Source organism: Zeugodacus cucurbitae, chromosome 3, assembly GCF_028554725.1.
Source record: "Zeugodacus cucurbitae isolate PBARC_wt_2022May chromosome 3, idZeuCucr1.2, whole genome shotgun sequence".
Taxonomy (NCBI): domain Eukaryota; kingdom Metazoa; phylum Arthropoda; class Insecta; order Diptera; family Tephritidae; genus Zeugodacus; species Zeugodacus cucurbitae.
Genome location: NC_071668.1, coordinates 18,648,782 through 18,664,142, shown reverse-complemented (window position 1 = coordinate 18,664,142; position 15,361 = coordinate 18,648,782). Strand labels below are relative to the sequence as shown.

Here is a 15,361-nt window from a genome sequence, read left to right as displayed (position 1 = left end):
AATGGAAAATGGGCGTGGCGTCGCCCACTTATGGGTCAAAAACCATATCTCAGGAACTACTCGACCGATTTTAATGAAACTTGGTTTGTAATAGTTTCCTTACATCCCAATGATATGTTGTGAAAATAGGCCAAATCGCTTCATAACCACGCCTACTTCCTATATACCAAAACTTTGAAGACGATCTGAATCGTTTGCTTTACAATATATAAAGTAAGCACTAGTGAAGATATCGGTGCAGAACTTTGCACAAATTCTATGTTTATAGTGTGACAGCCCCATTCTAAAAATCGCCGAAATCGGACCATAGGTTTTAGATATTGGAACGATCTCTAAAATGGCGTCGAATTAATGCGACATTCAAGCCTTTCTCTCGACTCATGCTAAATATTTCATAACTACTCAATTTAGTTCTTTTTCACAATTTAATTCAAATAAATTATTTTTGTTCACCTATTTGTATTTTCAACTGCACAAATTGTCACACACATTTGAACAATGCTGCCAAGTACTTAAAAATATTTTCGAAAATTTAAACTCAAGGCTGTTATCTGCGTATTCTAGGATACTGAGCCTGATATCCTATTGTAATAGAAAATCTAGCCTCAGTAGCCAGGGCAACTACACTGCCGACTAGCCTTACACAATTGAGGTGTCAATATATACGATATTTCAGATATTTCTGATAACGCTTTTTAAACAACGCAATGAAAGAAATGAGGAGCAACGAGCAAGTAGTTCAACGAGTGCGTACCTTGGTTATAACAACCAACTACGTACGCATGTAAATAATGTGAATTTTTTTCAATATTTTATTATGTAATACATTTAATGAAGAAAATCAAAACTAACGGTTATATAATATAACTTATAAATAACGGATTATAGTGAACATTTGTAACTTAGGTTTGTTCGTTAAGAGTGATTTTTTGTTTGTTTATGAATTAATGTTCGATGATGTATGAATAGTTTAATTTATACAAAAGTTATCGCTTATTTAACTGTTTTTTATAAACTAAGTGAGTTTTGAAATAATTATATGGCATAAACAATTATATTGCATCATTGCATTCATTGCGTTGTGGCAGCGGCATGACGTTTATTTAGTAAATTCAATTCTGTCTCGTATTCATTTTTGGCAATATTATGCGGTCCCGGACCCGAAGGCGGCAACTTCTCTTGCATCACATGGAAGGTATTGCGCAGTTGCTCTAACGAATCGGCTAGGCCTTGTTTGATGGCACCGAATTCCTGCGACATCACTGACAATTTGCCCAAGAGATAATTCAAATTTGTATCCATATCCAACATGCGTCCCTTGATATCCTCCACCTTATTGCTCATCGAAGTCATGCTAAGGAATGTGCTATTGACAAAGACCTCATTGCGTCCTTGCATTAGATTCAGTAAATCTCTATTCTCGGTAATGTCGCCATTCATAATGGAGATTTGCCGCCATACATGACTGATTTCCGTTTCAATTGTGGAGCTAAGGTTTTGCATTGTTTCTATTTGACTATTGATGACATTCTCGTCGACGGCATCGAAACGTGTCTTCAGCAAATCGACGATCTCCTCACGTTGTTTATCAATTATTTCGTTGATCTTTTGTACGGTTTGCAAAGTACCGAACTCAACTTTACGTTGCGTGTCCAAAACTAATTCCGAATTTGCCATTAAGATATTATTGAATTTGCTGAAAACTTCAAGACCCTCATTCAACTTGCTGTAGCTGGTATTCATTTCGTCGTAGAAGTTCTGCAGCAACTTCGCCTGTGTATTGACGCCCACTAAAATTTTGCCAGCCTCGGTCTGTAGATTCTGTTCGGCTTCTTTGATGAGTGAAGCTGTCTCCGCTTGTGCTAAAAAATAATATTAAATTAAATACGTCTCTATCTGTATATCAAGAGAGAGAGAGAGAGAGATAGAGAGAGAGAAGCGTCTCTTTCCGAAACTTACCTTTTTCTGTGCTGCTCTGCGCACTGGCCTTCACATTCTCAAGCGCGCTGAGTGTTTCGTTTGCCAGTCCATGTATGAATTCCTTGTCCGCATTTGTAAGTCCATCTTGTGGCTTAGGTTGCGCACGCAGCTCTTGTATGCCAGTCGCCAGCTCGTCGAATTTGCCAAACACCTTGTTCTCGAATTCAGTGTTGTCCACCGGTTCCGGCGCGGGCGGTGGTGTAACGATACTATAACTCACCAGTGTATCTTCAATCTTGGTTAACATTTCCGCTGTGGACGGCACACTCTTGAATGCCACTTCGGTCTGTTCCATCATATCCTTGGAGGTGTCCAATAGTTTTTCCACATTCGTAGACAATTTCGCAATTTGTTCGAGCATCTGTTGATTGATTTGCTCCTGTTGCTTAATGAATTCAGGTGATACTGCTGGTGGCGGCTGGACAATTGGCGCTGGTGGTGGTGGCATCACTGCCGGCACCGGTGGTCGCTTGTAACACTCGTCATTCTCACGCATCCATTTGAAGATGTGTTCGAGTGCTTCGCCAAGTTTTTCCGTCTGCACATTGTACTTTTCCTCTTGCTATATAGGCCATATTAGTAAATGTTTAAGCATGCAATTAATATAAATTTCAGACTTTCTTTAGTTTTTTTATTACCGTTATCAATAGTGTCTCAATTTGGCTGACGCGTTCATCTAAACGTGCAAATATACCGTTAAGTGGTTCGAGACTCTTTTGCCCTTTTTGTAGTGTCTGCAAGGCTCTTTTAATCAATTCACCGAGCGCTCTTTCGCGATGCTCGTGTCGCTCCAATTTATTGTCTAACTGGTTGTAAGAATAGACTAGTGACTGCATGGTTCCACGTATGTCATCTCGCCTGTAAATGGTGGCGTCGTTAAACCAAAAAATGTCTAATGTCTAAATTCAGGTCCTTTAAATTAAATGCGTCTATGAATTAAATTATGAATTTTGGGATGAAATGTTATGGATGTAAATGACATCTATGGTTATGGTTCTCTGTGGTTAGGTTCCTTGTGTGGTTAGATCCCTTGGATCCACTGAAAGCAATATTGAACCTTTTTGTGTGGTTAGGTCCTTCGGATCCATTAAAAGCTATATTGAATCTTTCTGTGTGATTAGATCCCTTGGATCCACTGAAAACTGAATTGAATCTTTCTGTGTGATTAGGTACCTTGGATCCATTAAAAGCTGTATTGAATCTTTTTGTGTGGTTAGATCCCTTGGATCCACTGAAAGCTGTATTAAACCTTTCTGTGTGGTTAGGTACCTTGGATCCACTGAAATCAATATTGAACCTTTTTGTGTGGTTAGGTCCTTCGGATCCATTAAAAGCTATATTGAATCTTTCTGTGTGATTAGATCCCTTGGATCCATTAAAACTTGTATTGAATCTTTCTGTGTGGTTAGGTCCCTTGGATCCATTAAAAGCTTTATTGAATCTTTTTGTGTGGTTAGATCCCTTGGATCCACTGAAAGCTGTATTAAACCTTTCTGTGTGGTTAGGTACCTTGGATCCACAGAAAGCTGTATTGCACCTTTCTGAGTGGTTAGGTCCTTCGGATCCATTAAAAGCTTTATTGAATCTTTCTGTGTGGTAGATCCATTAAAAGCTTTATTGAATTTTTCTGTGTGGTTAAGTCCCTTGGATCCATTAAAAGCTTTATTGAATCTTTCTGTGTGGTTAGGTCCCTTGGATACATTAAAGGCTGTGTTGAATTTTCGAATAACGAAGCTTATTTATATCAGCTGTCTCACTGTATTTCGAGACAAATCGAGGTTCTTACAAGTTTTCAAATTGGATAATTGATTTTAAGATCTGCTTTTTCATATCAGTAATATCCTCAGACGTTCGGAAATGTCTGCCGCGAGACAACTATTTATTTACATTCCCATTCTTGAGACTTAAAACTTAATGGTATGCCTTTTGTAAACTCTGATTAGACAGTTTAGACTTTAAAGCACTAGGAAATATACATATACCGTAGATTGAAATAAACTTTTCGGCTTCAGAATTCTTCGAGCGAAAAGTTGAATATTTTGAAAATCAAGAGAGCTTTTTTAAGTGTGTTTCTTCGGCAATTATAGAGACCACACCAATGTGAGTTTAAGCTTAAAATAAATGTGTCGAGTTGTCGTGGTTATTCTAGGAAAGTGTCAGACGACTTCCGCTTTAATTATTAATAACTTTAGTAGAAGGGTGTGTGGCAAGTCCATACAAACGAATTCTTAAAAGCTTTCACTCTCGAAACGCCTAACAACTGAAACAACACAACAAACTATAAATTTAGGAAATTACAGATGATGCTAGATTTATCGCTTGCAACTGAAGCGAAATTAGCATACGAAAGCCCTACAAAGACTAACAAAGTACTCGCGTCTTTACGACTCTTTTTTTTGTTTTAGCGGCCAATGCTGCGTAAATATTTATAAAGAACGCCGCGCTGCCTTTGTTTACATTAATAGCATTCAAAATTCGAATGCAAATGATGGTGAAGACTGCACTCCATCAAATCTTCGCTGGCGGTGCCCTTAATCTCTATACGTACGGTGCATCCGAGAGTACTAGAAGAAAGCACCGACAGCAAATGCTGCACTACAAATCATCCAGGAAGCGCAACGAAGTGCTCAGGGTCAAAGCATTGCTGGTATGCTTTAATGCGCCGCATCACGCTGCCTTGGCTGTTAGTGGGCACGGCGCATGTCGATCAACGCTCGATGGCAATTCAGATGGAATTGCGTAATGCCGTAATAGAAATGCACATCAGTTGGATTCCAAAAATAAATAAATAAAGTCTCTTGTTTTTCTTTCTTTATTCTTTTAGCAGTGATTGTGAGCGGCTGGTGCATTAGAATGAAGTTGTTGTGCTGCAGTTCGGCTTGCGTCGTCCTCATGAATTCATGCGATTGTACAAATGCTTCGGGGTTCTCGTCTATGTGAGTGCACAGGCTCTTTGCACTTAGAAGTTAGGCGATAAGACGCTGCACAACGCAAATAGCGCGTCTATTTTTGGTGCCACTGACATGCAGATTAATGAGTTGCATTGCATTCGAGACACAATTTCCAGCGCAGTGTTGGTGAGTAGCGCTCATTACGGCGGTGTGGGCATTTCTTTGTGTCCCCTTAGAATGAGTGTGTCTTTAATGGATTTTTCTTGCAATGCAGGCGGAGTGTGTTTTGCTCATTACTATACTATTTCAACTCGAATTGGCGCCGTCTATTTATGGACTTATATATAAATGTATTTGTAACATACATAGTCGGGAAATTGAATTCTAAGCAATAAGTGAACCACAGAAGAGTTGTTATAACATAAATCTTTTTAAGAAACCGCGCATTTCAGTGATTTAGTGGCACTCAAAGAAACACTTAATCAAAGTTTGACAGAGTTCTTAGAATATATTCTGACAGTTCTTCAAATGTCAGTTCAGCAACCCGATCAGCTTTTCTTGATTAAATAGTTGTTGTTGTTGTTTTGTTGTAGCGGCATAAAACATTCCCCAAATAGTTTTGAGGAATGCTGTCGAATTGACAGTTCTTGATCGGATTAAAATCGGTGTGAATTCCTGGTTAGTTAGTAAAGACTGTCTTTGGAACGGCTAGTTGAATTAGTCTTTCTCATCAATGGGCTATTCAACTTTGGTTACTATTATTTAAGCGAGCTGCTTGATATTAAACGAGGTTTCAAATGGGGTAACTTTTCCCAAGACTTCATTAATGAAGGAGGAAATTTTGAAAACTACTGAGCTGACCCGGTAATATCCATTATTCTCTGAATGCTTATATCAATGACATAAAAGCGATTTAGGTCCTTTTTGAAGCCATTTGATTCAGAGCAATGAGGTCCAAGCACCATCCTGCCCTCAACGTTATTACGATAATAATAAACAAAATAGTTCCGTTGTTAGTTCTAACTGCTCTAACCTCAACTTGGACGCCGACAAACGTTTTGTACATATGTATATCAAATTTTTCGAATAAACTCCAAAACTGTCATACTGCAGGTTTTCGACGGCTTATCCTATAGATGGAAGTATCTAACAATTTTTTCAGTATGAATTAATTCAGCTTTATAAGCTCGTTTTAAGGAACATGAGAGGTAATAGAGGTGATCAAAGGACCTAGACTGAGTTTAGTGTTAAGATTGTTCAACGTCTGATGTCGCTAATCATGTCTACAATGTTATATTTTGAGAAACTCGGTGAAGTCTTGACCCCAAATGTTAAGGTCTAGGTATAAGGCTTAAACAAAAATTGTATTGTATATAAACGATCTATAATTGTACTCCTTTAAATAACACAAAGGTCTAGATGATCGCGATGGAATGGTATTATAACAATTTAAGAAATATATTACAGTTAGTAAAAATGATCTGTACTCACGATAATTCGGCTTGTGCTGAATATAATAAGCTCAAGGCAACCAGACTTACGAACACTACACCAATTAGGCGACGCATGGTTACAGTATTCGTATGAATCTGGTATTTACAATTACGGCTGCTGGCAAGAGTACGCTTCTTTTTCGTACAGTGGATCTCCTGCAAAGGAAAACAGAAAAAGAAACAAAAACAAAACAATTACACATCAGTACATATTAAGAACATTTGTGAGTATTGAACAATGGTTGAATATGGTGTAGCACAGGCGATACGAATCAAGTGCACTGCAGCACTACTAAGTGCTTACTAAACAACAGCTGCAGTGGCAGTTCAATGGCTATCGGATGCTATAATTTGCAGCTTCATTTAAATATCTGAAAAAATACAACTTCCTTGGCAATCGATTTGAATTGGAATTGAATTCAATTGAGTTTGAAGTGAAGTGCTGTGGAGATACTAATTAAGTGCATAACAAAGTGCTTAAGCAATCAATTGAAGTGTCTAATAACTTTAGAACACATAAAGACTACATAGAAGTAAATGATCTAAAGTAAAATTTTTGATTAAAAAATTTTCAGCAGATACCTTTTTTTTTTTAAATAGTAATCGCGAGGTATTCTAATGTGTTTCTGGTTTACAAAACTTTTTTTAAAAATCTAGGACCAATTCCAAAGTAGTTTAGAAGCCGTATGTTCTTTTAATTATTATTAGCAGCAGTGTTCGTTTCGTGACTTTTATGCTAGCTATGTTCGCTATTAATTCTGTTCTCTTGTCGAAAAATTTACAACAACAAAGTTATCCATTTGAATGAAATACTAGAAATTATTTTATACTTCGTTAGAGTTGTAAAACTTCATCTTAGTCTACTCCTAGATTGTTATACCAGTTTACTGTATTTATACCAGTTATAAATTCGATTCGCCATTCAACATTTGAGTGTTTTGAGGGACACATAAGAGGTTTTGAAAACCTTTACCATCTTCATTATGATATAACAAGGATTTTGAACACATTTTCTCGTCTTTTTGAAAAATTTCGTCATAAATAATCTCGTGAACTAGAGCAACGGCAATGATTGTCTTCAATAAATTACCAGATGCAGCCTGCATTTTTATAAATATTTACAGTACACTGAAGAACATGAAGTATTTCAATGAAAATTTGTTTTAAAATGCCATACCACCCTTGTCGAACATTAAAATTATTATTGTTTGAAATTTCAGTATGTAATCAATTCCAAAATCAATAAAGTGCTGTTTACAAATGTCCAGCAATATATTTTGTTTTCACGAAATGTAAACGTTTCTTTAAAATATATGCATTTTTGACGGATATGACTTAACCTCAAAATGAAATGGAGAAGGAAAATCAGATTATGGCTAGCCACAAAATTTAAATTTAAAATTGATATGTGAGTCACAAATGTTTAATGTTTATTAAATCGCTAATAAACCCATTTTCGCACACACATTTATGATAATTACGGAACACTGCAATAATTGGAGAAGAGTCTTTGTTTCTGTTTATAATAAAAATATATGCAAATGAGAGGTTGGTTTGAAATTTCAGTGACTGTTTGAATTTTTTAATTAACAAGTTAAAAGGCGACACTGCACTGGCCAAATTATATTTTTTGACAGAAGTATGCTATAGAGTCATGTCTTATTATAGAATCAAATTCGAAAAGTGGGCGAACAAATATACTGTCATATCAACAAACGTGAATGTGTGATAAGATTAGAGTACTGGCATTATTTGGATTAAGAGACACAAAAAAAGCTCCTGAGCATATTTTATAATAATCTAAAACAAAATCAATGCATTTTGTCATGAATAAATCCTCTTAAAACCACGAAAAATTTCGGTAAAACTAAAAAATTTTTGCAAAGAAAAACCTTACTGCCTAATCAAACTACCCTTGTAAATTTCCACGCAATGCTTTGTTTTAGTTTGAGTATGTACGCATTTTATTTGCAGCTTTTCAAAAACTTATTTGTACGCATACATAAAGAAAGTGTTTCATATACACAATTTAGATATTTCAAAGACCCCATTGCAAGAGGAAAAATATGCATTTTTGCAAAACTAATTTTATTTTTGTTGTTGTTTTTCTCTCTATGAGTTTTACGACCACACAAATAGTGTTCCAGTTCCCAGCGATAAAATGATATTTCGTTTATCTTTGTTTTTGTATTTTTGGTTTTAAGTAAATTATCTCAAATTGGGTCAAAGAACTTTTGGCAAATTGTTTTATTTAAATTTTTATTGTTTTTTCTAGCTTTTATCGTGTTTATTACATAATTTTGCAATTATTTGTTTGTTAGTTTTCAAAATAAAAAAGAAAGAAATTCTAATTTTGATAAATTTGTAGCTTGAAATAACTCCTTACATGAAGGAGGAGACTCAATATTATTTCTTGCTGTATACAGAACATCTTAAATGATGCAGCAAACTGTTTAAACTCTTTTGGTAAGCGTTATTTTTAAAGTGATATCCAGGACTCTTAACAAGTCTTATAACTCTCAGGATATATAAAATAGAAAGCAATCTGTTGTGTAGATTAGGAGGAGGTTAGACTTTTAGATTTTGAAGTTGGGAAACGGTCTAAAGGGGCCTTATTATGTCGCATTATTATCAAAACCAAAAGAAAAAATTCAAAATTTGATCTTGAATAATTGAGCAGGAAGAAGCATTGGTTTCAATCTTAATGGAAAAATATACTATTTAACTAAAGTGACTTCATACATAAAAGTTCTGTATTAAGGAGTTTCGTGGATTCAAAAAATCGATTTTTTGTTTTTTTGGCTTATTAATTTTTACAACATCTCAAGAATATTGTCCTAAATTTTCAAGTCGATCCGAATAACAGTTTCGGAGATACAACCTTTAGAAAGTGTGCGCTCCAAGTCAAGTACTATTGTTACTCAAAACTTGAAACGCATTTTTCTCAGAACCTTGTTTTCAAAGTCGGTAGTCAAATATTCTCGAAAACTACTCAACCGATCTTGATGAAATTTCGCATAGGTGTTCGAGATACAATTTACTCGTGCTTGAACGAAGGATTTTATTTTTTTTCAATCACAACTATTTAAAAAAAAATCAAAATGTCAAGCAAATTAAAAAAATAAAAATTTCTGCTAAAATTCCAATTTTCACTTTTTTGTCTTTCTTCGTCTTTTCCTTTTTTCCGAGGGGTAACCGGAAATAACGTTGCAATGGAGGAGTCTTACTTTTTTTTTGAAAATTTCAGAAATTATTCTTTAAATATGTATCTATAAGACAGAAAAAAGTTTGAATTAAATAAAAATTTGTTTACATGAAAAAAAGTATTGAAAATAGGCCTTTTTGTAATCCCTTAAGAAGTGATTGAAAAGTGATCAGAAATTTTAATACACAAAATTAATTAAAATTCTTTCTGTCGGAGTATAATTCCACAATTAAAGTGTTATAAGTGAGATTTGCATACCAAAAGGAAACGAAGTTCGAAAATTACCTTCTAATGCTTGGACCTCAAATAATTTGGTGTCGCTCTAAAATTGAGGTTAGAAAATATTAGAACATTTATAAAGTAGCAATTCATAGACTGGTTTGACTTTATTGTCGATAGATGATTTTACGGATGTTCTGAAACAAAATCTAATAGCAATATTAAAAACCCGTCTAATATTCAACTAAAATGAAAAAATTTTTGAACAGAAAAAAATATAAATAAAATATTTTTTTTTCTTTAAGCTGCCAACGAACCCTGCTTTATAAATTATGTAATTTATTAGATTGATTATATTGAAAAAAAAAATATTTGTTTATTTGTAGTAACTTGTAATCGCATACACAGCTAAATTTTGCGGCGTAAAAATTTAATAAAATATTATTTCACATCCAACAACTGATTAATTAATAAAGCAATTTAATCAGTTCTAATGAGACGCGAAAGAAAATTCAATCGAGTGCGGAGCTTGAGCTCTAATCTAAGTATGGCTTTATTTGTTTGCTTTTTTCTTTTATGTGGGTATGTATACATGTATGTATATATTAATCATAGAAAAATTTTTGTTATATACATACAAGCATTTTATATATCAGCTTAGTTGGAATTTATGTGCAAATGTCTGTAAATTTAAGTATTTTATAATAATAAAAAACTTATCGCGTTGACACACACACAAATATGAAATATATATTTATATATAATTATTTGTATACAATCTTTAAATAGGTCAAAAGGTTGATAAATTATGATTTCATGCCATATGCGAATGTTTTGATGTTTTGCGGCCAGCGACAAATTGTTTGCTTTATTGCAAAAAACCGCAACGTACATTTTACAATATTACATGATTTTATTTACATTATCATTTTAATTGATAAATGTAGCGAAGATTGAATATACTGATTTTACTGCTGAAAAATTTGAATTGTGAAAAAAAAGCTTTCGACAAAAGTCATTTCAAAGATATGTATTATAAATAACGTCCTAACCTTATTTTTTTAATTACACATTACACTTTAACCGTTTTAATCAAGCACTAATGCAGATATAAAACTTTGTACAAAATCTCATTGGAGATGTGAAATCACCCATTAAAAAAAATTTCAAATTCGACCTTTAACTACTCAACTACTCTATGACTACATCGTACACGAAGACCTCAGTGCTTATGGAAAATGTTTTATCGAAAATATTGGTAAATCTTTCAGATATTTTATAGAAATTCGAATCTCGGTGTCAAAAATGGGTAAGATAGGGTCATATCTTCTTCTAGCTCCCTATTTACCTCACACACGGATTTTCCGGTGGACTTTATACCGTATACATACATATGTATATCGGTTAATATGTGAGATTTCATAGTAAAATTAACTGAGCGTCTTGAATATATGTAATATAGCTTGGTGGCGAAAATGAGCGAAAACGGTCCAGGAATTGCACTCTTCCCTCTTACGCTTATACTATATATAGTATAATGTCTTTCGATATTCTAGTTGACTTTATGACGTCAAATTGTGTATTGTCTTAAGGGGTTACATGGGTTTTGTCGTAAATTTTTTCCATGTTATTTAATTCCAACTTTTTTCTATCATATAGATACATATTTAAAGATTAATTTCTGAAATTTAAAAAAAAAAAAGTAAAACTCTTCTATTGCGACGTAATTTCCGGTGACCCCTCGGAAAAATAGTTCGTCCGCGTTGTCAGCATAACTCCTGACAGGATTATCCAAAATAATACAAAAAAAAAACAAAAATAGGTGTTTTAGGTAAGACCATAATCTCGTGCTTGAACGAAGGAAAGACTAAAAAAAGTAAAAATTGGTATTTTGGCAAACATTTTTCCAATAAAAAATAAAAATTTCTGTCAAATTTTCTTGACATTTTGTTTTTTTTTTAATAGTTGCAATTGACAAAAAAAATAATAATAAAATCCTTCGTTCAAGCACGTCATTGTATCTCGAACACTTGTTCAAAATTTCATCAAGATCGGTTCAGTAGTTTTGACAACCGACTTTGAAAACACGGTTCCGAGAAAAACGAAGTTAAAGTTTTGAGTAACAGTAGTACTTGTCTTGGAGCGCACATCTTCCAAAGTCTGTATCTACAAAACTATTATTCGGATCGAAAATCTAGGACAATATTTTTGAGATGTTGTAGAAATTAATAAGCCAAAAATTATTGAATCCACGAAACCCATGTAACCCCTTAATAGAATTAAGTAAATGAATTGCGAAAGTATAAAATGTTCGGTAAAACCCGAACTTAGCCTTTCCTGATATAATAATCTGAGAAGACCGGTCTAGCGAATAGGTTGAAAGGGACAGCTTAGGATTTTCAAAAAAAAAAACTAAATTTCAAATGGCATTTTTTAAACCGACGATGATACCAAGAATATAAAGCTTAAAATATAGGTATCCTCTAGAGATCTTCCAGAAAAAGCTGATTCGGAATATACGACCAATTGTTGCCATTTTTTTTTTACCTTGAGAGTTAGAAATTATATTCCTTTCTCTTGCTCTCAGAAATATTGTCAAATTTAAGATGTTTTTGAGGATTAAAAACTGTCCTAAGACTTTAATAAATTTTGGTTGAGATTCTCTATTATCGAAAAATAATATAGCACTATAAAGGTGATTTAAAATATATTCAGATCACCAGATTTTATATAGCTTTATGATATGCAAAATCTTTCAAAAGCGATACTTCAATATTGACATGAAGGAATCAATTTTTAACAACATATAGGTTGTTGCCCCACTTGATTTAAGCGTTTATGCTTTATTGGCAAATATTTTTAGAATAAAAATCGGAAAAGGGTTCAATAGCATAAAGTTTAGGGTCACAAATTCCCGGTATACAAAAATATAAATGTGCCAGTTGTTCAACTTTTTAGAGATTAGGCATCTCTAATTTCAAATGTAATAAGTCCGCATATATTTTGTTGTATGCATTGGACATTTCCAAGAATAAATACTTTTTTGTAAGTATTTCATTAGATTCAAATGTCTCTCGAAAATTCACTGATAACTGCATTTTTGTATTCATAACTATGACTTATATATATACTGTATATGTATAAGTAGCCTAGGCATTATCTCCCAAGTAAGAAATTGAAAATTTCATTTATATGCACTTCTACGCGCATATTGCACCGGAACTTGAACTTTAAACTGATAAATAAAAATCGAAGTACTTATTTCAGTGCCGAATATTTACTGATGACCGTGACGTATAAGTCCTTAATAGGTTAGTAAAGTTCATATGCACTTGAGGCCGTTATTTTAATCACTTTTGGTAATTAGGTCACTGGATTTTATTTATATAAATATTATTTTTATTTTTTTAATATTTTTAAACGATTAAATACAATCTTTTTTCGTTAATTTTTTATTATTATTTTTTTTTTTTTAATTTATATTAGTTTAATTTTTTTTATCTACATTAATTTATTTCTTTTTTAATTTGTTTTAATTTAATTTTTGATTTAATTTAATATTAATATTTAATTTTATTTTACTTTTTATTTATTAAAATTATTATTTTTTATTCGGTTTTGTCGAAATTTTTGTTCTTGTTTTCAAAAAGTCCTCACATCAATGAAAATGGTAACGGCGCACTTTAATGCTCACCGAGTATTCGTTATAATCAACTTATTAGCGCTAGCTTAACTTTTGAACAGTTCTAGATCTTACACTTAATAGGATCTAGCAGCCAACACACTAATCTTCAACACTGCGGCAATTAATCACACCGCCAAATCGGATGACTTTCCAGCACGAGGTTCGACAAGCGAATGGATTCTGAGTTGAACAGTGCAATATTTAGAAGCCAGCTGACTTTGACGACGAAGCACGCAGTCGTTGAGAGTTTGAGAGCAAGCCGACAGCGTTGCACTGAAGATCTTCTGCGTCTGTGTGGTTGTTTATTTGTATAAGGAAGCAAAAAACCAAAAACTGTGGATGCAGGAAAATCGGTTTGATTAATAACTAACGGCACAAAGCCTGCATATGATATGATAGAGTGAAAACACACACTTTCTATGTGAGTGTATGAGTGTCTGTAGTAGTCGTGTGCGTGTTCGTGTGTAGTTAAAAAAGCGTCGTGTGGGTGAGAGTAGTGGGGTTAGCAGGCTATAGCGAATGTGCGCTATCAGCTTAGCGATGATCTTCATTGATCGTTAGTGGGGGCATAATTCATAAAAATAGGGATGCTGTTGTTTTTATGAAGTCACACATTTACAAACATAGACATATGACTACAAGATGAATGCCTCTAATCTATTTGTGTGCAAGCAAAGTCGAGTATACAAGAGTACATGTTCTGCTGGCATGTGCCTTCGCCCTCTTAGCTCTTCCACTCACTGCATCTTGCCATGAGTGCTTCAGACGTAAGACGTTTCTCATGCTCGAGGGCCAAACAAAATAAATAAACAAATGTTTTATATTTTGAAGGGAGTGCAGTTGATAGGCAGGTCGACAGTGTCGAGCAAAATATTGGGAGTGAAGTAAAAAATGTTTTTTTAGAAGATTTGTTACCATGAGGTTCCAAAAAGATTTAAAATAGAGGATAAATATGTTTCTCTCAACGGCCATTTCAACTACAGCCGGTTTTAGATAAACGGAACAAGCCAGATTATTTGTCTAGTCAAGTAATGGAGGGAACACTTCTCCGACCTGCTGAATGGCAATGAAAGTACAACACCAGGAGATGGTGAACCCGATTCCCTAATCGATGACGATGGAATAGATGTTCCATTACCCGACCATGAAGAAATTATAATAGCAATTACCCGCTTGAAGAACAACAAAGCGGCTGGGGCCGTTGGATTACCGGACAAACTATTCAAATACGGCAGCGAAGAACTGATAAGATGCATGCATCAGCTTCTTTGTAGAATATGGTCGGAAGAAAGCATGCCTGACGATTGGAATCTCAGTGTGCTCAGCCCAATCCCACAATCTGCGCTAATTATCGTGGTATAAGTATCCTCAATATCGCATATAAGGTCCTGTTGTGTGTATTGTGTGAAAGACTAAAGCCCACCGTCAACGAACTGATCAGACCTTATCAGTGTGGCTTTAGACCTGGAAAATCCACCAAGGACCAGATATTCACCATGCGCCAAATCTTGGAGAAGACCCGTGAAAAAAAGGATCGACACACACCACCTTTTCACCGATTTTAAAGCAACTTTCGACAGCACGAAAAGAACCTGCCTCTATGCCGCAATGTCTGAATTTGGTATACCCGCAAAACTAATATGGTTGTATAAACTGAAGTTAAGCAATACCAAAAGCTCCGTCAGTATCGGGTAGGCCCCCTCCGAGCACTTCGTTACTAAACGAGGTTTCAGACAAGCTGACTAACTATCGTGTGGCTTCTGAAATCTTTTGCTGAAAAAAATTAAAGAAAAGAGAAAAGAGAAGAAAAAAGAGGGCTGCTTACGTACGCCGATGATATCATAATCGTTGGCCTCAACAACCGTCGTTAGTTCTGCCTATTCCAGAC

The 15,361-nt window shown here is 34.4% G+C and overlaps 1 protein-coding gene across 2 annotated transcripts; it reads right to left on the bottom strand.

Moving 5' to 3' along the window:
- Positions 1 to 735: 735 nt before the first annotated feature.
- LOC105217270 (microtubule-actin cross-linking factor 1, isoforms 6/7) lies at positions 736 to 13,706 on the bottom strand. Of its 2 annotated transcripts, none has more exons than XM_011192197.3 (5): positions 13,546 to 13,706; positions 6,363 to 6,520; positions 2,619 to 2,838; positions 1,960 to 2,542; positions 736 to 1,862 (listed from the first exon to the last, which is right to left on the bottom strand). In XM_011192197.3, exons 2-5 carry the CDS (start codon positions 6,437 to 6,439, stop codon positions 1,072 to 1,074), a joined length of 1,671 nt encoding a protein of 556 aa, XP_011190499.2. In that variant the 5' UTR covers positions 6,440 to 6,520; positions 13,546 to 13,706; the 3' UTR covers positions 736 to 1,071. The 2 variants fall into 2 exon arrangements, with proteins under 2 accessions (XP_011190499.2, XP_028899321.2); XM_029043488.2 differs by having other exon boundaries at positions 13,483 to 13,656.
- Between the last annotated feature and the right edge of the window lie 1,655 nt (positions 13,707 to 15,361).